This window comes from Oncorhynchus mykiss, chromosome 8 (genome assembly GCF_013265735.2).
Source record: "Oncorhynchus mykiss isolate Arlee chromosome 8, USDA_OmykA_1.1, whole genome shotgun sequence".
Lineage (NCBI taxonomy): Eukaryota > Metazoa > Chordata > Actinopteri > Salmoniformes > Salmonidae > Oncorhynchus > Oncorhynchus mykiss.
In genome coordinates, this window is record NC_048572.1 from 67,698,896 (window position 1) to 67,720,999 (window position 22,104).

Here is a 22,104-nt window from a genome sequence, read left to right on the forward strand (position 1 = left end):
TACAGCCAGTGAACACAAGAAATTGAAGAGGGAATGGGTAGGACAAGTTTTTGCATCCTCTTTTAACTCCAAAGCAAGAGGAACTGCAATTTTGATAAGTAGACACATCCCCTTCTGTGTCAACAACACCATCTCAGATCCCTCTGGCAGGTTTGTTTTGGTGCAGGGGCATATGTTTTCAGAGTCTTGGATCCTATTCAATATTTACGCTCCTAACTTCGATGACCATATGTTTATTCAGAATGCCTTCAATGTGTCCCAAAGAATTAAACTATCTGAGGGGACAGATCATTTCCTATACTAAAGGGCTGAAGAGAACACGGTGCGGAACTGAGTGCCCTTGAATCTGAAATCTCAGAGCTAGAGAGAACCTACCAAAGAGGCCCAACTAAAGATCTATACAGGCTTTTGGTAAATAAAAAACTGAAATATAATATTCTGAACACATCAAGCGGAGAGGGCCATCACTAAATCAAAACAGTGTTATTACGAGCTTGGAGAGAAAGCTCACAGTATTGGCATGGCAACTGAAAGCAGAGGAAAGGACAATTAATGATATAGAAACTCTTACTAATGAGATCTTTCGACCCTACTGAAATTAATAATACTTTTAAGAAATACTATGAAGACTTCTACACTTCCCAATCAAGCGATGATCTATCAGAGATCGACTCTTTTCTCTCCTCTCTCAACCTCCCAGGGGAAGACAGCGAACGCCTGAGTGAACACTTCTCAGTTCCTGAATTGTTGGAGGCCATTAAATCCTTACCTTCTAATAAATCTCCTGGGGAGGATGGCTTCCCTCCAGAGTTCTATAAAGTATTTAGGGAGCTGTTGGTCCCCTGCCTTATGGAGGTACTTAAAAAAGCGAGGGAAGACAATTGCTTTCCAGAGTCTTTCTCTCAAGCAGTGATTACTGTAATCTACAAGAAAGGGAAAAACCCGCTAAAGTGCGCCTCCTATAGACCAATCTCTCTCCTTAACACAGATTGTAAACAGGTCACCAAGATGCTATCTAAGAGACTGGAGTCATGCCTTCCCCTGTTGGTCAACCCAGATCAGACTGGCTTCATAATTAATAGATTGTCCTCCAATAATCTCAGAAGGTTCTTTGATATAATTCACCTTGCTAACAAAAACAAAAAAGCTAGTGTCACAGTCTCCCTCGACGCTGAAAAGGCCTTTGATAAGGTTGAATGGCCATACCTCTTTCGCGTCTTGGAAAAGTTCGGTTTAGGTACCGTGTTTGTAAATTTTATAAAATCACTCTACAAATCTCCTAAAGCTAGGATTGCTACCAATGGGATTACTTCCTCCTCTTTCCCTCTTTATACAGGGAACAGACAAGGTTGCCCAATTAACCCCCACCTCTTTGCCCTCGCCATCGAACCGTTGGCTGAGGCTATTAGAACGTGCCCTGACATACATGGCTTTGAGGTGGGCCCCCATACCCATAAATGATCACTCTTTGCGGACGACCTTATCTTATTTCTAACAAACCCAGAATACTCCCTCTCTCACTTGCAGACCCTGCTACAGTGTTATAGTTCTTTCTCTGGATATAAGGTCAATTTTGATAAAAGCGAAATCTTACCGTTATCTGTCTTTGACCATCATACCATCAAGCACAAGTTTCCTTTTAGATGGTTGCCTATGGGCTTCACATATTTGGGTATAATGGTGGATGGTAATCTGAACAAACTCTATAAACCCAATCTGGCCAGTTTGTTGCAAAAGGTGGAGGGTGACCTTTGTAAATGGATGGACTTACCTCTCACTCTACTGGGTAGAATCAATGTAATTAAAATGAATGTCCTGTCCATATTTCTATATCTGTTTCAATCTCTCCCTATCCCTGTTCCCGCAGCATTCTTTTCCTCTCTCGACAAGCTTGACCAGACGCTTTATCTGGCACGGCAAAACCCCTAGGGTTGGCCTGGATAAACTGACCCTTGATTACAGTCAAGGGGGCTTAAACCTCCCCAATTTTAGAATGTACTACTGGGTGGCACAGTCTAGGTTTCTGGCTGAGGTTTGACAATGGTCCCTCTCCCTTATGGTTGAACATTGAAAAGCTTGAGGTAAATGATGACACTGGGGCAGAATTGTTTTACAAATGGGACAGAAAATCTATAAAAACCATCACAGACAACCCTTTAATCATACATTCTGTCCTGGCATGGTGCAAACTACATGAGCTGTTCGGACGAGGGGGATTCCTTTCCCCTAAAACCCCTTTATGAAACAATAGATTGATCCCTATGTTTTTCCAGAATAGTAACTTTAGACCATGGTCTGATAAGGGGATCACTTTTCTGGAACATTGTTACGAGGGAGTTCTTATGTCTTTTGATCAGCTGAAACAGAAATACCACTTGCCTAACAGGGACTTCTTTAGCTACCTACAACTACGAAACTTTATTAGGGTGACTCTTAAGGGACAATGGAACCTACCTAAGATGTCACCTATTGAACAACTCTGCCACGCAGACCAACCTGTCATGTACTGTCATGTTGTGTCTTGTCTCTGTCCTTTCCCTTCACCCTGTCTCCCTCTGCTGGTCGTTGTTAGGTTACCTTTTCTCCCCCTCTTTCCCCCAGCTGTGCCTTGTCTCCTCCTAACCACCTCGTCACCCCTTTTCCCACCTGTTCCCTTTTTCCCTCTGATTAGGTCCCTATATCTCTCTCTGTTTCTGCTCCTGTCCTTGTCGGATTCTTGTTTGTTGTGTTTCATGCCTGAACCAGACTGTCGTCATGTTTGCTGTAACCTTGTCTTGTCCTGTCGGAATCTGCCGGTCCGTCTGAGCCTACCTATGTTTGGTAATTAAAGAAGCTCTGTTTAAGTTAATTCGCTTTTGGGTCCTCATTCACGCACCGTAACAGAAGAATCCGACCAAGAATGGACCCAGCGACTTCGGATCCTCTCCACTCAGCCGTCGGGATCCAGGGAGCGATGCTAGGCAGACACGAGCAGGAATTGTCTGCTGCTCGACATGCCGTTGAGACCCTGGCCACCCAAGTCTCCAACCTCACAGAACAGGTTCACCATCTCCGCCTCGATCCACCGGCCACTTCCAGGGCTTTCGAATCTCCGGAGCCCAGAATCAATAACCCGCCGTGTTACTCTGGGGAGCCCACTGAATGCCGCTCGTTCCTCACCCAGTGTGATATTGTGTTTTCTCTCCAGCCCTACACTTTCTCCAGGAGCACTGCTCGTGTCGCCTACGTCATATCTCTCCTTATTGGACAGGCTCGTGAGTGGGGCACGGCAATCTGGGAGGCAAGGGCTGAGTGTACTAACCAGTATCAGGACTTTAAGGAGGAGATGATACGGGTTTTTGATCGATCTGTTTTTGGGGAGGATGCTTCCAGGGCCCTGTCTTCCCTATGTCAAGGTAATCGATCCATAACAGACTACTCTATTGAGTTTCGCACTCTTGCTGCCTCCAGTGGCTGGAACGAGCCGGCTTTGCTCGCTCGTTTTCTGGAGGGTCTCCGCGCAGAGGTAAAGGATGAGATTCTCTCCCGGGAGGTTCCTTCCAGCGTGGATTCCTTGATTGAACTCGCTATTCGCATTGAGCGACGGGTTGATCTTCGTCACCGAGCTCGTGGAAAGGAGCTCGCGTTCTCCGTTGCCCCCCTCTCCGCATCACTACCATCTTCCTCTGCCGGCTCGGGTGCTGAGCCCATGCAGCTGGGAGGTATCCGCATCTCGACTAAGGAGAGGGAACGGAGAATCACCAACCGCCTCTGTCTCTATTGCGGTTCCGCTGGTCATTTTGTCACTTCATGTCCAGTAAAAGGCCAGAGCTCATCAGTAAGCGGAGGGCTACTGGTGAGCGCTACTACTCCTGTCTCTCCTTCAAGATCCTGCACTACCTTGTCGGTCCATCTACGCTGGACCGGTTCGTCAGCTTCCTGCAGTGCCTTAATAGACTCTGGGGCGGAGGGCTGTTTTATGGACGAGACCTGGGCTCGGGAACATGACATTCCTCTCAGACAGTTAAAGGAGCCCACGGCCTTGTTCGCCCTGGATGGTAGTCCTCTCCCCAGGATTCAGCGTGAGACGCTACCTTTAACCCTCACTGTTTCTGGTAATCATAGTGAAACCATTTCTTTTTTAATTTTTCGTTCACCTTTTACACCTGTTGTTTTGGGCCATCCCTGGCTAGTTTGTCATAATCCTTCCATTAATTGGTCTAGTAATTCTATCCTCTCCTGGAACGTCTCTTGTCATGTGAAATGTTTAATGTCTGCTATCCCTCCTGTTTCCTCTGTCTCTTCTTCACAGGAGGAGCCTGGTGATTTGACAGGGGTGCCGGAGGAATATCACGATCTGCGCACGGTGTTCAGTCGGTCCAGGGCCACCTCTCTTCCTCCACACCGGTCGTATGATTGTAGTATTGATCTCCTTCCGGGAACCACCCCCCCCCGGGGTAGACTATACTCTCTGTCGGCTCCCGAACGTAAGGCTCTCGAAGATTATTTGTCTGTAGCTCTTGACGCCGGTACCATAGTCCCCTCCTCCTCTCCCGCCGGAGCGGGGTTTTTTTTTGTCAAGAAGAAGGACGGGTCTCTGCGCCCCTGCATAGATTATCGAGGGCTGAATGACATAACAGTGAAGAATCGTTATCCGCTTCCTCTTATGTCTTCAGCCTTCGAGATCCTGCAGGGAGCCAGGTTTTTCACTAAGTTGGACCTTCGTAACGCTTACCATCTCGTGCGCATCAGGGAGGGGGACGAGTGGAAGACGGCGTTTAACACTCCGTTAGGGCACTTTGAATACCGGGTTCTTCCTTTCGGCCTCGCTAACGCTCCAGCTGTCTTTCAGGCATTAGTCAATGATGTCCTGAGAGACATGCTGAACATCTTTGTTTTCGTTTACCTTGACGATATCCTGATTTTTTTCACCGTCACTCCAGATTCATGTTCAGCACGTTCGACGTGTCCTCCAGCGCCTTTTAGAGAATTGTCTTTTTGTGAAGGCTGAGAAGTGCACTTTTCATGCCTCCTCCGTCACATTTCTCGGTTCTGTTATTTCCGCTGAAGGCATTAAGATGGATCCCGCTAAGGTCCAAGCTGTCATTGATTGGCCCGTCCCTAAGTCACGCGTCGAGCTGCAGCGCTTTCTCGGCTTCGCGAACTTCTATCGTCGTTTCATCCGTAATTTCGGTCAGGTGGCAGCTCCTCTCACAGCCCTTACTTCTGTCAAGACGTGCTTTAAGTGGTCCGTTTCCGCCCAGGGAGCTTTTGATCTCCTCAAGAATCGTTTTACATCCGCTCCTATCCTTGTTACACCTGACGTCTCTAGACAGTTCGTTGTCGAGGTTGACGCGTCAGAGGTGGGCGTGGGAGCCATTCTTTCTCAGCGCTCCCTCTCTGACGACAAGGTCCACCCATGCGCGTATTTTTCTCATCGCCTGTCGCCGTCGGAACGTAACTATGATGTGGGTAACCGCGAACTGCTCGCCATCCGGTTAGCCCTAGGCGAATGGCGACAGTGGTTGGAGGGGGCGACCGTTCCTTTTGTCGTTTGGACTGACCATAGGAACCTTGAGTACATCCGTTCTGCCAAACGACTTAATGCGCGTCAGGCGCGTTGGCCGCTGTTTTTCGCTCGTTTCGAGTTCGTGATTTCTTATCGTCCGGGCTCTAAGAACACCAAGCCTGATGCTTTGTCTCGTCTCTTCAGTTCTTCAGTAGCCTCCACTGACCCCGAGGGGATTCTCCCTGAGGGGCGTGTTGTCGGGTTGACTGTCTGGGGAATTGAGAGGCAGGTAAAGCAAGCGCTCACTCACACTCCGTCGCCGCGCGCTTGTCCTAGGAACCTTCTTTTCGTTCCCGTTCCTACTCGTCTGGCCGTTCTTCAGTGGGCTCACTCTGCCAAGTTAGCCGGCCACCCTGGCGTTCGGGGTACGCTTGCTTCCATTCGCCAGCGTTTTTGGTGGCCCACCCGGGAGCATGACACGCGTCGTTTCGTGGCTGCTTGTTCGGTCTGCGCGCAGACTAAGTCCGGTAACTCTCCTCCTGCCGGCCGTCTCAGGCCGCTTCCTATTCCCTCTCGACCGTGGTCTCACATCGCCTTAGATTTTGTCACCGGACTGCCTTCGTCAGCGGGGAAGACTGTTATTCTTACGGTTGTCGATAGGTTCTCTAAGGCGGCTCATTTCATTCCCCTTGCTAAGCTTCCTTCTGCTAAAGAGACGGCACAAATCATCATCGAGAATGTTTTCAGAATTCATGGCCTTCCGTCAGACGTCGTTTCGGACAGAGGTCCGCAATTCACGTCTCAATTTTGGAGGGAGTTTTGCCGTTTGATTGGGGCTTCCGTCAGTCTCTCTTCCGGCTTTCACCCCCAGTCTAACGGTCAAGCAGAACGGGCCAATCAGACTATTGGTCGCATCTTACGCAGTCTTTCTTTTCGCAACCCTGCGTCTTGGTCAGAACAGCTCCCCTGGGCAGAATACGCCCACAACTCGCTTCCTTCGTCTGCGACCGGGCTATCTCCTTTTCAGAGTAGCCTTGGGTACCAGCCTCCGCTGTTCTCATCTCAGTTCGCCGAGTCCAGCGTCCCCTCCGCTCAGGCTTTTGTCCAACGTTGCGAGCGCACCTGGAAGAGGGTCAGGTCTGCACTTTGCCGTTATAGGACGCAGACTGTGAGGGCTGCTAATAAGCGTAGAACTAAGAGTCCTAGATATTGTCGCAGTCAGAGAGTTTGGCTCTCCACTCAGAACCTTCCCCTTAAGACGGCTTCTCGCAAGTTGACCCCGCGGTTCATTGGTCCGTTCCGTATTTCTCGGGTCATTAATCCTGTCGCAGTTCGACTTCTTCTTCCGCGATACCTTCGTCGCGTCCACCCGGTCTTCCATGTCTCCTGCATCAAGCCCGTCCTTCGCGCCCCCGCTCGTCTTCCCCCCCCCCCCCCCCCATCCTTGTCGAGGGCGCACCCATCTACAGGGTCCGTAGAATTTTGGACATGCGTCCTCGGGGCCGTGGTCACCAGTACCTCGTAGATTGGGAGGGGTACGGTCCTGAGGAGAGGAGTTGGGTTCCCTCTCGGGACGTGCTGGACCGTGCGCTGATCGAGGATTTCCTCCGTTGCCGCCAGGTTTCCTCCTCGAGTGCGCCAGGAGGCGCTCGGTGAGTGGGGGGGTACTGTCATGTACTGTCATGTTGTGTCTTGTCTCTGTCCTTTCCCTTCACCCTGTCTCCCTCTGCTGGTCGTTGGTAGGTTACCTTTTCTCCCCCTCTTTCCCCCAGCTGTGCCTTGTCTCCTCCTAACCACCTCGTCACCCCTTTTCCCACCTGTTCCCTTTTTCCCTCTGATTAGGTCCCTATATCTCTCTCTGTTTCTGCTCCTGTCCTTGTCGGATTCTTGTTTGTTGTGTTTCATGCCTGAACCAGACTGTCGTCATGTTTGCTGTAACCTTGTCTTGTCCTGTCGGAATCTGCCAGTCCGTCTGAGCCTACCTATGTTTGGTAATTAAAGAAGCTCTGTTTAAGTTAATTCGCTTTTGGGTCCTCATTCACGCACCGTAACACAACCACTGTTCAAGACCATTTCCCGTGTTTACGATGCTCTTATGTCAGGACTAACACTGCCTGAGCTAGATAAACCCCGACTTAGATGGGAAAAAGATCTGGGTATTAATCTTGATGAGGGTCTATGGAGTGACCTATGCAGGGATGGTGTTACATCCACATTGAACTCCAGATACAGACTGATCCAGTTTAATTTCCTCCATCAGCTCTATATCACCCCATCTAGACTGCACAAGTTCAACCCAGATATCTCCTCCCTATGTTTTAGATGTGGCTCAGATGAAGGAACATTCCTCCATTCCACTTGGCAGTGTTCAAAACTACACGGTTTCTGGCAGGGGGTATGCGATACCATATCCTCAATTCACGGGGTTGCAATTCCCTTTAGACCCGGAGGTCTGTCTACTGGGCAACTTTACTAACACCAATCTTAGGCAAAGCCATACTATAAAGCTAACAGAAATATTGCTAACGATTGCCAAGAAATGTATTGCCTTGAAATTGGATTCCTCCCTGCCAGTTGCAATGTGGCGATGGGAAGTTAATAGTTGTATCCCACTGGAGAAAATCCCACTGCTTGAGGAATAAGTTAGACATAATCACTAGTTAACTACACATGGTTGATGATATTACTATTTTTATCTAGCTTGTCCTGCGTTGCATATAATTGATGTGATGCCTGTTAATTTCTCATCGAATCACAGCCTACTTCGCCAAACAGGTGGTGATTTAAGAAGCGCATTCGTGAAAAAAATCATTGTCGTTGCACCAATGTGTACCTAACCATAAATATCAATGCCTTTCTTTAAAATCAATACAAAAGTATGCAGATTTAAAAATATATTTAGTTTAATATTGCCTGCTAACATGAATTTCTTTTAACTAGGAGAATTGTGTCTCTTCTCTTGCGTTCCGTGCAAGCAGAGTCAGGGTATATGCAGCAGTTTGGGCCACCTGGCTCGTTGCGAACTGTGTGAAGACCATTTCTTTCTAACAAAGATCGTAATTAATTTGCCAAAATTGTACATAATTATGACATAACATTGAAGGTTGTGCCATGTAACAGCAATATTTAAACTTAGGGATGCCACCCGTTAGATAAAATACGGAACGGTTCCGTATTTCACTGAAAGAATAAAAGTTTTGTTTTCGAAATGATAGTTTCCGGATTTGACCATATTAATGACCTAAAGCTCGTATTTCTGTGTTATTGTGTTATAATTAAGTCTGATTTGATATTTTATAGAGCAGTCTCACTGAGCGGTGGTAGGCAGCAGCAGGCTCGTAAGCATTCATTCAAACAGCACTTTTCTGCATTTGCTAGCAGCTCTTCGCTGTGCTTCAAGCATTGAGTTGTTTATGACTTCAAGCCTAACAACTTCCAAGATTAGGCTGGTGTAACCGATGTGAAATGGCTAGCTAGTTAGCGGAGTGCGCGCTAATAGCGTTTCAATCTGTGATGTCACTCGCTCTGAGACCTTGAAGTAGTTGTTCCCCTTGCTCTGCAAGGGCTGCGGCTTTTGTGGAGCGATGGGTAACTATCCTTCGAGGGTGGCTGTTGTCGATGTGTCCCTAGGTCGTGCCCAGGTAGGGGCGAGGAGAGGGACGGAAGCTATACTGTTATACTGGCAATACTATAGTGCCTATAAGAACATCCAATAGTCAAAGGTATATGAAATACAAATGGTATAGAGAGAAATAGTTCTATAATAACTACAACCTAAAACGTCTTACCTGGAAATATTGACGAGTCATGTTAAAAGGAACAACCAGCTTTCATATGTTCTGAGTTAGCTTTTTTACATGGCACATATTGCACTTTTACTTTCTTCTCCAACACTTTTGTTTTTGCATTATTTAAACCAAATTGAACATATTTCATTATTTGAGGCTAAATTGATTTTATTGATGTATTATATTAAGTTAAAATAAGTGTTCATTCAGTATTGTTGTAATTGTCATTATTGCAAATAAATATAGAAATAAAAATATTAATCGTCCGATTTAATCTATCAGCTTTTTTTGTCCTCCAATAATCGGTATCGGCGTTGACCGATCATGATTTTTCAACCTCTAATTTCCACCCCTCCAGTGTTCTACAAGAACACAGACACAAGGGACAACAGACACACCGGTCTCTACATTGCAGATGAGCTGAAGGCAGTCCTCAATGACCTTGGACGACAGAAGGTATTTGCACTGGTGACAGACAAAGCTGCAAACATGAAAGCTGCTTGGTCTAAAGTGGAGTGCTGCTCATGCATTGAATCTGCTCCTCAAGGACATCATGGCACTGAAAACAATGGATACACTCTACAAGAGAGCCAAGGAAATGGTTAGGTATTTGAAGGGTCATCAAGTTATAGCAGCAATCTACCTCACCAAGCAAAGTGAGAAGAATAAGAGCACCACATTGAAGCTGTCCAGCAACACCTGTTGGGGTGCTGTTGTCATCATGTTTGACAGTCTCCTGGAGGAGAAGGAGTCTCTCCAAGAAATGGCCACATCACAGTCTGCCTATATGGACAGCCCCATCAAGAGGATCCTCCTGGATTATGTATTTTGGGAAAGAGTGGTAAGCAGCCTGAAACTTCTGAAACCTATAACAGTAGCCATTGCACGGATTGAGGGAGACAATGCCATCCTGTCTGATGTTCAGACTCTGTTTGAAGATGTAAGAGGAGAAATCCGTACTGCCCTGCCCACTTCACTGTTGCTCCAAGCAGAGGAAACTGCAGTTCTGAAATACATAAAGCATGAAGACTTCTGCCTGAAGCCCATACACGCCGCAGCGTACATGTTGGACCCAAAGTATGTTGGCAAGAGCATCCTGTCTGGTGCAGCGATCAGCAAGGCCTATGGTGTCATCACTACCATGTCTCGCCACCTTGGCCGTCTGGCGAAGTACACTTCCAAGCAAGGGTTTTGGGATGGAGATGCAGTATGGCAGTCGTGCCATCATATCTCATCAGCGACCTGGTGGAAGGGAGGCTCTTTCCCGTTGACCAATACAAGGGTTGAAAAGTAAGTAGACATTTTGAGCTTGACAACAAGCCATCCTCAACAAGGTTGGAAAGTGAGTGAAGATGAGGCCTCAGTCTGATGATCAAGAGGTGGACATTGAGGAGGTCCAGGGATAAGACATAGAAGCCTGATAGGAAGACAGTCTAGACACTAAAGCTTTGGTTATCATTTTACGGATGGATATATGTTGAAAAGGTTTTTTGGGAGATGCGATGGATCATTCAATATCCCCTTTCTTTTGTTGTTCAGGGAAATCATCCCATGTTAAGAGTCAACTCTTTTAATTAAAGTTCAATTCGTAACTGAAATTGTTTTTATTTCTATTGGAAGGATTTAATAATTTGCAATTATGTCTACTTACAGTGCCTTGCGAAAGTATTCGCCCCCCTTGAACTTTGCGACCTTTTGCCACATTTCAGGCTTCAAACATAAAGATATAAAACTGTATTTTTTTGTGAAGAATCACCAACAAGTGGGACACAATCATGAAGTGGAACGACATTTATTGGATATTTCAAACTTTTTTTAACATCAAAAACTGAAAAATTGGGCGAAATTATTCAGCCCCTTTACTTTCAGTGCAGCAAACTCTCTCCAGAAGTTCAGTGAGGATCTCTGAATGATCCAATGTTGACCTAAATGACTAATGATGATAAATACTATCCACCTGTGTGTAATCAAGTCTCCGTATAAATGCACCTGCACTGTGATAGTCTCTGAGGTCCGTCAAAAGCGCAGAGAGCATCATGAAGAACAAGGAACACACCAGGCAGGTCCGAGATACTGTTGTGAAGAAGTTTAAAGCCGGATTTGGATACAAAAAGATTTCCCAAGCTTTAAACATCCCAAGGAGCACTGTGCAAGCGATAATATTGAAATGGAAGGAGTATCAGACCACTGCAAATCTACCAAGACCTGGCCATCCCTCTAAACTTTCAGCTCATACAAGGAGAAGACTGATCAGAGATGCAGAGAGGCCCATGATCACTCTGGATGAACTGCAGAGATCTACAGCTGAGGTGGGAGACTCTGTCCATAGGACAACAATCAGTCGTATATTGCACAAATCTGGCCTTTATGGAAGAGTGGCAAGAAGAAAGCCATTTCTTAAAGATATCCATAAAAAGTGTAATTTAAAGTTTGCCACAAGCCACCTGGGAGACACACCAAACATGTGGAAGAAGGTGCTCTGGTCAGATGAAACCAAAATTGAACTTTTTGGCAACAATGCAAAACGTTATGTTTGGCGTAAAAGCAACACAGCTGAACACACCATCCCCACTGTCAAAAATGGTGGTGGCAGCATCATGGTTTGGGCCTGCTTTTCTTCAGCAGGGACAGGGAAGATGGTTAAAATTGATGGGAAGATGGATGGAGCCAAATACAGGACCATTCTGGAAGAAAACCTGATGGAGTCTGCAAAAGACCTGAGACTGGGACGGAGATTTGTCTTCCAACAAGACAATGATCCAAAACATAAAGCAAAATCTACAATGGAATGGTTCAAAAATAAACATATCCAGGTGTTAGAATGGCCAAGTCAAAGTCCAGACCTGAATCCAATCGAGAATCTGTGGAAAGAAATGAAAACTGCTGTTCACAAATGCTCTCCATCCAACCTCACTGAGCTCGAGCTGTTTTGCAAGGAGGAATGGGGAAAAAATGTCAGTCTCTCGATGTGCAAAACTGATAGAGACATACCCCAAGCGACTTACAGCTGTAATCGCAGCAAAAGGTGGCGCTACAAAGTATTAACTTAAGGGGGCTGAATAATTTTGCACGCCCAATTTTTCAGTTTTTGATTTGTTAAAAAAGTTGGAAATATCCAATAAATGTCGTTCCCACTTCATGATTGTGTCCCACTTGTTGTTGATTTTTCACAAAAAAAATACAGTTTTATATCTATGTTTGAAGCATGAAATGTGGCAAAAGGTCGCAAAGTTCAAGGGGGCCGAATACTTTCGCAAGGCACTGTATAAGAGAAAATGTTTATGTTTCTGTCTCCAAACGGTAAATATATCCAATGCAACAAAAAAACATCTACATTTTAAATGGTATTAATATTAATTTGCATATATTCCCGTTAATTCCCACGGAAAGTTTCCACCTCTGAATATTCCCCAAAATGTGCAACCCTAATGATGAGAGAGAAATGAATGCACAAATATAATACCCCGAAGACATGCTAACCTCTCATCTTATTGTAATGGTGAGAGGTTAGCATGTCTTGTGGGTATGATATTTGTGCGTGTACATTTTTCACTCATTATTCATGATTCATTCAGGACTATACATAATCATGGTAGCATCCACATTCATGTAGAAGTGTATTGAAACATCGATATTTTCATTTCCAATAAAAGTGATTCCAAAATGACACAATACATTATTTACCATTCATTTCTATTGAGCACAAAATAATCTGAAACTCGACCAGAACAAACAGCAAATGCATCCAACAAGTTTGTAAAGTCAAAAGCTTGATGTAATCTATTGCGTGCTACTGTAGGAATATGGGACCAAATACTAAACTTTAATACACAGAAGTGAATTTGTCCCAATTCTTTTGGTCCCCTAAAATTGTTGGACTATGTACAAAAGTGGCGTCATTTCTAAACGGTGTACCCAATATGGATGAAAATACCCATAAAATTAAAGCTTACAGTCTGCACTTTAACCTCAGCCAATGTATCATTTCAAAGGCCACTGTATATTAGAAGGATAGTTGAATTACTTTTTTTTGCTGTACATCTGTACTTTATCAAATAACGTATTCATACTTGCTTTTTAGCCAAGATCACAAACCAGTTGGGAGAATTGCATCTGAGTTAGCAGTGGTTAGCTGCTATGCAAGCAGGCCACAAACATTCATGTCAGTCATTGAATGTTCTTTATTAACTAAGGTTACGCTCTGAGAGGAAACAAGTTGCTGTTCACGTGATTTGCTAGTACCACCTCACTCCTCAAATATCATCGGCAACCTAATAATTGTCATCACTGTCCATACCTAGATCGACAGCGTGATTAGGCCTAAGTCGGTGTTCTTGTCTCACTATGAAAGGTCTTGCGTTGGAATTATAAGTGACTTACAGTTGTGCTCTAATATATTGGCACCCTTTGCACTTTACAATGGAGTGCCATGTTCTGTTTTCTCTTTCCAAACTGGTTCAATGGACATGTTTACCCTGTCAGTACCTGCAACTTAAGGTGAGAGAAATTACACAATAAACGAGAATCACCTGCCTCCAACCAACCAAATTAATTTGAATTCTTCTGAATTATTTAGTCCAGAACATTTATTTGTGTTTATTTTTAATTTGAGGGGAATTTCAGTTTGGATTGCTGTGCTGTGCTGTTGTAAATCAATCAAATGCATGTGTGAACACCAAACAAGTTTTCAATTTCAAATTATTTTAAAAGGAAGTAGTGAATCATTTTTTTAAATGTTGAAGGGTGCCAATGTATTAGAGCTCACCTGTATATTAAATATAGCATTGTTCTAAAACTTGATAGGCAATAGTATTAGGCAATGTACTGTAACTAGGCTACACAGGCAGCAGGTGAAGTGCCAATCAGTGAAAGTCAGTGATTACAGATTACACACAGCAGGCTTAGACACACACACACACACAGCCTTGTCTCCTGCTGATTTCTTAAATGTCACCTCTCTCACTAATTACATTGAGCTCAGAGCTCCAGAGAGAACGACACACTGTGAACTGTACGTCATAAGAGATGGAGGGAACTGAAAGTAGACCGCTGTAGACAAAATCCAGGCTGATCACCTCCCTCATCCCATATTTCTATTCTGCAGGCTTCAAAATTAAAACATAATACGGATAGAATCTAGCCAACTACATTCTTGGAAATAATAACCTTCCAGACTTTGAGAAATGAATGCAACTACTATGACATGTTATCTTGGAGTACAAATCACATTTCTTAAGTACTTGCTTTTGCGTGACTCGCGCCTTTTAAAGTCTCCTGGTCATTTGCATGTAAAAGGATCTATGAGCACCAACATGAAGTTCATAGGAGTATGTCGGCGGTCAAATGAAAAGCTAAGACTATATGTGTTTGAAAAATTGAGGCATAAATACATTTTTCAACCATTTCCCATCCTAAACATTAGGAGTAAGCAATGGCTTTTGATTTCTGGTCAAACATGTAGGAAATGGGTCTTAAAAAACATCTACCAGAAAGTCTTAAAAGGTATTAGAAATGCATCAAAAGAAAATGTTGACAAAGACCCATTTCAACTATGTGTGTGTGTGTGTGGACACCCCTTCAAATTAGGGATTCAGCTATTTCAGCCACACTCGTTGCTGACAGGTGTATAAAATTGAGCACACAGCCATGCAATCTCCATAGACAAAGATTGGCAGCAGAATGGCCTTACTGAAGAGCTCAGTGACTTTCAATGTGGCACGGTCATAGGATGCTACCTTTCCAATAAGTCAGTTTGTCAAATTGCTGGCCTGCTGGAGCTGCCCCAGTCATTTTAAGTGCTGTTATTGTGAAGTAGAAATATCTAGGAACAACGCCTGATCCGCGAAGGGGTAGGACACACAAGCTCACAGAACGGGACCGCTGAATCGCACAGCGCTTAAAAATCGTCTGTCCTCGGATGCAACATTCACTACAGAGTTCCAAACTGCCTCTGGATCAACAGTAGCACAACAACTGTTTGTCTGGAGCTTCAGGAAATGGGTTTCCATGGCCGAGCAGCCGCTCACAAGCCTAAGATCACCATGCGCAATGCCAAGCATCAGCTGGAGTGGTGTAAAACTCCCCGCTATTGCACTCAGGAGTGTGTACTGAATCAATGTACTTACTATGACTGTGATTTGGTGTCCCCAACTAGCTATCTTAAGATGAATGCACTAACTGTAAGTCACTCTGGATAACTAAATGACTAAATGACTAAAATGTAATCACTTAATAATTCATAAACAAAAGTTTTACTTGTTACTTCTGTGAACTTTCATTATCCTCCCTCATGGGGGGCAGGAATGAAAAAATACACTATATAAAATATTAAAAATGTCCCTTCACTAGAACAAAACCATGAAAAACAGACCCAGACCATTATTCCTCCTCCACCAAACTTTACAGTTGGCACTATATGCATTGGAGCAGGTAGCGGTCTCCTGGCATCTGCTAAACCCAGATTTGTCCGTCGAACTGCCAGATGGTGAAGCATGATTCATCACTCCAGAGAATGTGTTTCCACTGCTCCAGAGTCCACTGGTGGCAAGCTTTTCACCACTACTAGCCTCAGAAATTACAGCCCAAATAAATTCTTCAGAGTTCAAGTAACAGACACATCTCAACATTAACTGTTCAGAGGAGACTGTGTGAATCAGGCCTTCATGGTCAAATTGCTGAGAAGAAACCACTACTAAAGGACATCAATAATAAGAAGACACTTGCTTGGGCCAAGAAACACAAGCAATGGACATTAGACCAGTGGGAATCTGTCCTTTGGTCTGATGAGTCCAAATTTGAGATTTGTGGTCCCAACCTCTGTCTTTGTGAGATGCAGAGTAGATGAACAAATCTCCACATGTGGTTCCCACCCACCGTGAAGCATGGAGGAGGTGGTGTAGGGGTGCTTTGCTGGTGACACTGTCTGTGATTTTATTTTGAATTGTGAAGGAAAAGAGTGAAGGAAAAGCATTCCAGGTGAAGCTGTTTGAGAGAATGCCAAGAGTGGGCAAAGCTGTAATCAAGGCAAACGGTGGCTACTTTGAAGAATCTAAAATATATTTTGAATTGTTTGAGCACTTTTTTGGTTACTACATGATTCCGTATGTGTAATTTAATAGTTTTGATGTCTTCAGTATTTTTTTTTTGCAATGTAGAGCAGATATTTATGTTTTTGGAAAACATGGACAGAAAAAAATCTGCGATTTTACCCGAAATTCTCTTACCAAGCTTTGCATCTGCACAGTTCTAGTAAATATGTTTTTGTAAATTGTTATAAGTAATCCTTGTTCATAGAGTTGTTTGGTAATCATTTGAAATCAATGTTTTTTTTTTGTTGGGCATACATTTAATTGAAAAAATCTGATTCAGCGCAATAAATCAACTCTGATATCCTCCAGCCATACCATCGGAGTTTGATTTAGTTTAACTCTAGCCCTCACCACACTTTTCCTGTCCTAGCTGTCTTTTCTTAAGAGATGATTCTGTTTCAGCTGTGCTTTGCAAGCCAAACGTCTATCTTAGTCTATTGACATTTGACAAGGCTCTTTCCTCAACCATTTCTGTTTCTCCGTCTCTCTTCCAGGACCCACAGTCCACTGATGAGTTTCGGAGCCAGTTTTGTCAGCTTTCTGGTGAGTAGTGGTGGAGAGGACAGAGGAGATCAACATCTCGTACTGATTTACTGTATCACTGCTATTCTCATTTGATACTTCTGCAATGCAGACCATTGGAGTTAGGGAACAGGAAGAGATATCTATGTATTACGGAGTCTGTATTGTATGTTTTTTTTATTGAATGCCAACGCGTACAGTACAGTACATCTCATCAGTACATCTCTATCTCAAACATAGACCAACATGTTCGTTCAGTTGTTGGCTTTTGACAGTACATCTCTATCTCAAACATAGACCTAGTCATAAAGCATCTATTTATTCAGCCAATCTGTACATCAGAAGGTCACACAGATAATAGCACACTAGGGATATCCTGATCAGTAGTCCTGCTGTGCATCCCCTGCTGCTGGACCACATACTGAATTATCAATGATTCACCAACCTGATATAACTGGCTCACTGTGGGCTAGAGAACTGACTGGGAAAAAATGATTTTGTGCACATCTCTGAAAATATTTGGATGAAATATTACTCTGGGAAGTCCATGACTCATATAGTTGGATGTCTAGCTGTGCTTTGTATTGTTTTATGTAGCTGCTGATAGGATCTGTTTCTATTCAAACAATATGACTGCTACAGGATGATATCATGACGAATGAGATGACCGCTATGCTTTGTATTGTTTTATGGAGCTGCTGATAGGATCTGTTTCTATTCAAACAATATGACTGCTACAGGATGATATCATGACGAATGAGATGACCGCTGTGCTTTGTATTGTTTTATGTAGCTGCTGATAGGATCTGTTTCTATTCAAACAATATGACTGCTACAAGATGATATCATGACGAATGAGATGACCGCTGTGCTTTGTTTATTACTCTCAGAGAAAGGCCTGACTGACTGGTACTGTGATTGTGGCTGTGTGTGTAGAATGCCATGATGACGTTTGAGGAGGAGAAGATGCAGATGGCCTTTGATGACCTCCGAGCCACTGAGAGACTGTGTGAGAGCGACAACACTGGGGTCATAGAGACCATCAAAAAAAAGATCAGGAGGAGTGTGGGTGAAGTGCAATACACACACACACACACACACACACACCTAATGAACCTCCAAGGAGCTCATACCTATTGACTGCATAGCACCTCACACAGCCCCTCTAAATTCACACGAGAGGGTTGTCAGATTGTTCGTTCGTAAACTGAGTGTTTCACTCTGAGTGTTTAGAGTGCACACTGGACACACTGGCCGAGGAGTAGGGTTGATCTGAGTGTTCTGACCTCACAACGGGAGTCAAGCGCCCAAGCTAGCTTGCTAACTATTTCCAGGAATGTGTGTGTGTTTAAAAAAAAAAAATATATATATATATATATATATATATATATATATATATATATATATATATATATATATATATAGTTTACATACACCTTAGCCAAATACATTTAAACTCAGTTTTTCACAATTCCTGATATTTAATCCTCGTAAAATTCCCTGTCTCAGGTCAGTTAGTATCACCACTTTATTTTTAGAATGTGAAATGTCAGAATAATAGAGAGAGTGATTTATTTCAGCTTTTATTTCTTTCATCACATTCCCAGTGGGTGCTTCACGGTTGGGATGGTGTTCATCGGCTTGCAAGCCTCCCCCTTTTTCCTCCAAACATAACGATGTTCATTATGGCCAAACAGTTCCATTTTTGTTTCATCTGACCAGAGGACATTTCTCCAAAAAGTACGATGTTTGTCCCCATGTGCAGTTGCAAACCATAGTCTGGCTTTTTTATGGAGGCTTTGAGGCAGTGGCTTCTTCCTTGCTGTTGATATAGGATTCGTTTTAATGTGGATATAGATATTTTTGTGTTTCCTCCAGCATCTTCACATTGTCCTTCTGGGATTGATTTTCACTTTTTGCATCAAAGTACGTTCATCTCTAGGAGACAGAACGTGTCTCCTTCCTGAGCAGTATGACAGCTGCGTGGTCCCATGGTGTTTATACTTGCGTACTATTGTTTGTACAGATGAACGTGGTACCTTCAGGCATTTGGAAATTGCTCCCAAGGATGAACTATTACGTCATTTTCTGGAATTTTCCAAGCTGTTTAAAGGCACAGTCAACTTAGTCTATGTAAACTTCTGACCCACTGGAATTGTGATACAGTGGGTCAGAAATAATCTCTGTAAACAATTGTTGGAAAAATGACTTGTGTCATGCAAAAAGTAGATGTCCTAACTGACTTGCCAAAACTATAGTTTGTTAACAAGACATTTGTAGAGTGGTTAAAAAACAAGTTTTAATGACTCCAACCTAAGTGTATGTAAACTTCCAACATCAACTGTATATAACATTGACAATGTTTACTGACATGCGTATTTGACCTTGCTCTAAAACTTGGATGTTGACATCTATAGATGTCACTGTGCTCACTGTCTGTTTTGCCTTCCTCCAGGACTCCCAGAGGTCAGGGGTGGCAATAGTAGACCGTCTCCAGAGACAGATCATTGTGGCAGACTGCCAGGTGTACCTCGCCGTCCTCTCTTTCATCAAACAGGAACTCTCATGTGAGACCTCATCACTTCTACCTTGACCTACATGTAGGATTATAGCTGACTGATGAACCATATGTATTTGACTGATTGGCTGCACTGTGTTGTTTCAATATCCGCTCTTGCATACTGATTTATAATGCATGTCCAATAAGTTGAATTCTATAATGCACATTGGTATGTAGAACATGTCTCTCAGGACTCAAACGTCCTGGTTTCTGTGTGTTATTTTTCATGGACTTCCCCTCTCCCAAACCCACCCAGCATACATCAGAGGAGGCTGGATCCTCCGCAAAGCCTGGAAGATGTACAACAAGTGTTATAGCGACATCAGCCAGCTGCAGGATTGCAGCAAGAGGAGGTCCTCCGACCAGCAAGGGTCTCCCTCTCCATCCACTGAACAGGCCAACCGCAACCACGCCACGCCCCCAACCCAGATGACCAATGGGGTGAGCCCGGAGGCCCTGGAGAGGCTCAAGGGCTCGGTCAGTTTTGGCTACGGCTTGTTCCACCTGTGCATCTCCATGGTACCGCCACACCTGCTGAAGATCGTCAACCTTCTGGGTTTCCCTGGCGACCGCCACCAGGGGCTGTCCGCCCTTACGTATGCCAGTGAAAGTAAGGACATGAAGGCCCCCCTAGCTACGTGAGTAGGGGTACCACTACTGACAACAGGGACATTGGGTGTCAAAATGCATTTTTTTTTGTGTCTTGGTTTATTTAGACTTTTTCTGACTGTGGTGACTGTTTGATTCTGCCGACACATCCACAGCAGACGCCAGAACACACATTCTGCCTCCCAAATGGCATCCTATTCCCTATATAGTGCACTACTTTTTTTTACATCAATAGTGTACTATGCAGGGAATTGGGTGCCTTTTGGTAGGCAACTACAGCCTTTAACATGCCTGAAACCCATTAGTCAGGCCAAGATGAAGGGCGGCAGGTAGCCTAGTGGTTAAGAGCGTTGGGCCAGTAACTGAAAAGTTGCTGCTTCAAATCTCTGAGTTGACTAGGTGAAACATCTGTCTGTGCCCTTGAGCAAGGCACTGAACCGTAATTTGCTCTGGATAAGAGCGTCTGCAAAATGACTAAAATGTAAACTGCTTTAATAATCGAGAGGAGCTGACCCTAGCCCCTGGTTAAACTGATGCCTCGCATCAATGCCTTGGCAGAAAACAAAGATTATTTTAGGAGGGGCTCCCGATTGGTGCATCGGTCTAAGGCACTGCATCTCAGTGCTAGAGGCGTCACTACAGACCCTGGTTCAATTCTAGGCTGTATCACAATCGGTCGTGATTGGGAGTCCCATAGGGCGGCGCACAATTGGCCCAGCGTCATCCGGGTTAGGGTTTGGCCGGGGTAGGCCGTCATTGTAAATAAGAATTTGTTCTTATCTGACTTGCCTAGTTAAATAAAATGTAAAAAAGTGAGTACACATGTTCAACATTTTAAGATAAGATTAACTTTATTTTGCCTGAAGGAAAATTTGTCTTGGATATTCAAGTGCTGTTGCTTTCACATCTAAGCTGCATGTAACGGTTGATTCTGCAGATTTTTGACTGTTATCTGCCGACTTATCTACTGAGTTTGGTAGCAAGTTTTTCAACTTGAAATCAGTCGTATGTTTACCGACAGTTGTGATATGTCTTGGTTTCTTGACTGACCCTCTGAATGCTGATATTCACCAGTAAAACTCTCATGAACACATTTACATGCACACCGATATCCAATTATTATGTTGGATACTCAAGTATTCTGTTTTTGAGTTGGAGCATATAAACATCATATCCCGTTTACAAAAACCCCAAAAGTTTATAGCGGTTATGAGAAACCCAGATAAGATGGCTGGGATATCCTGATCTTAGACGGGATACGTTTGTGTGTTTTCATCTGATTGTCAAACAAATCCCTTCAAAAAGTAGGCTACCTTCGCAGTTCAATAATTCCATAATCATTTATTTGCTGATACGCCGTACTGGACCGTACAGACTACTGGCTACATTCACCCCTAATTTAGACAACCTTCTACTTATAGTTCGAGCTGACATGCAGCTTCTCTTGTCATAACTTGTTGCCCGAGAAGGTAGTAGTAGTGGTGAGTAGTGCTCACCAGAATTTCTAGCATTTGATAGAAAGAATGAATGCATTAGTACTTTACCATGTTAACTAGATGACTATGTTTATTTTCGGGTTTGGGTAGAACATGCAGTAACTCCAAAACAGTGGAAAGATTGGTCCTGTGCAAAATGTCCAAATGTCATCAGCTTGACCGGTTTTAAGGAAATGAATAGCTGAGAAAACGATGAAACATTTCTGATAAGACTTCAGTTTGTCTTGGTTGCATATGTTATGTGGTTGAAATACTATCTCCTTGCATAACATTAACACAATACATTTGCATTTTCTCAAGAGATGCTGAAAGAAATCAAATTTCTCCACTCCTGTTCCTAAGATTCTTTTTTTTAAACATTTGTATAATTTTACTCCAAGAAATGCATACTTCTGCAGGAGTTAATATTATATTACTCTACATGTGAGATGTGATAGGCCTACAGTCAGTTGTCCATGTTTCGGGTACATTCCATTTAACCCATATGAACTTAAATGAGAAATATTATTTTTATTCATGGTCACTTGTGAGCGGGATATCAAAGGTGCCTGGA

At 43.7% G+C, this 22,104-nt stretch overlaps 1 protein-coding gene across 1 annotated transcript in view; it reads left to right on the top strand.

The window, feature by feature from the left end:
* LOC110530410 (tetratricopeptide repeat protein 39C) overlaps positions 1-22,104 on the top strand; it is a 33,126-nt gene that overhangs the window by 5,079 nt on the left and 5,943 nt on the right. Inside the window, exons 2-5 of the mRNA XM_021613433.2 lie at positions 16,859-16,907; positions 17,823-17,951; positions 19,342-19,453; positions 19,703-20,084. Coding sequence (XP_021469108.2) covers positions 16,859-16,907; positions 17,823-17,951; positions 19,342-19,453; positions 19,703-20,084 — 672 coding nt within the window. The remainder of the gene's footprint in view (positions 1-16,858; positions 16,908-17,822; positions 17,952-19,341; positions 19,454-19,702; positions 20,085-22,104) is intronic.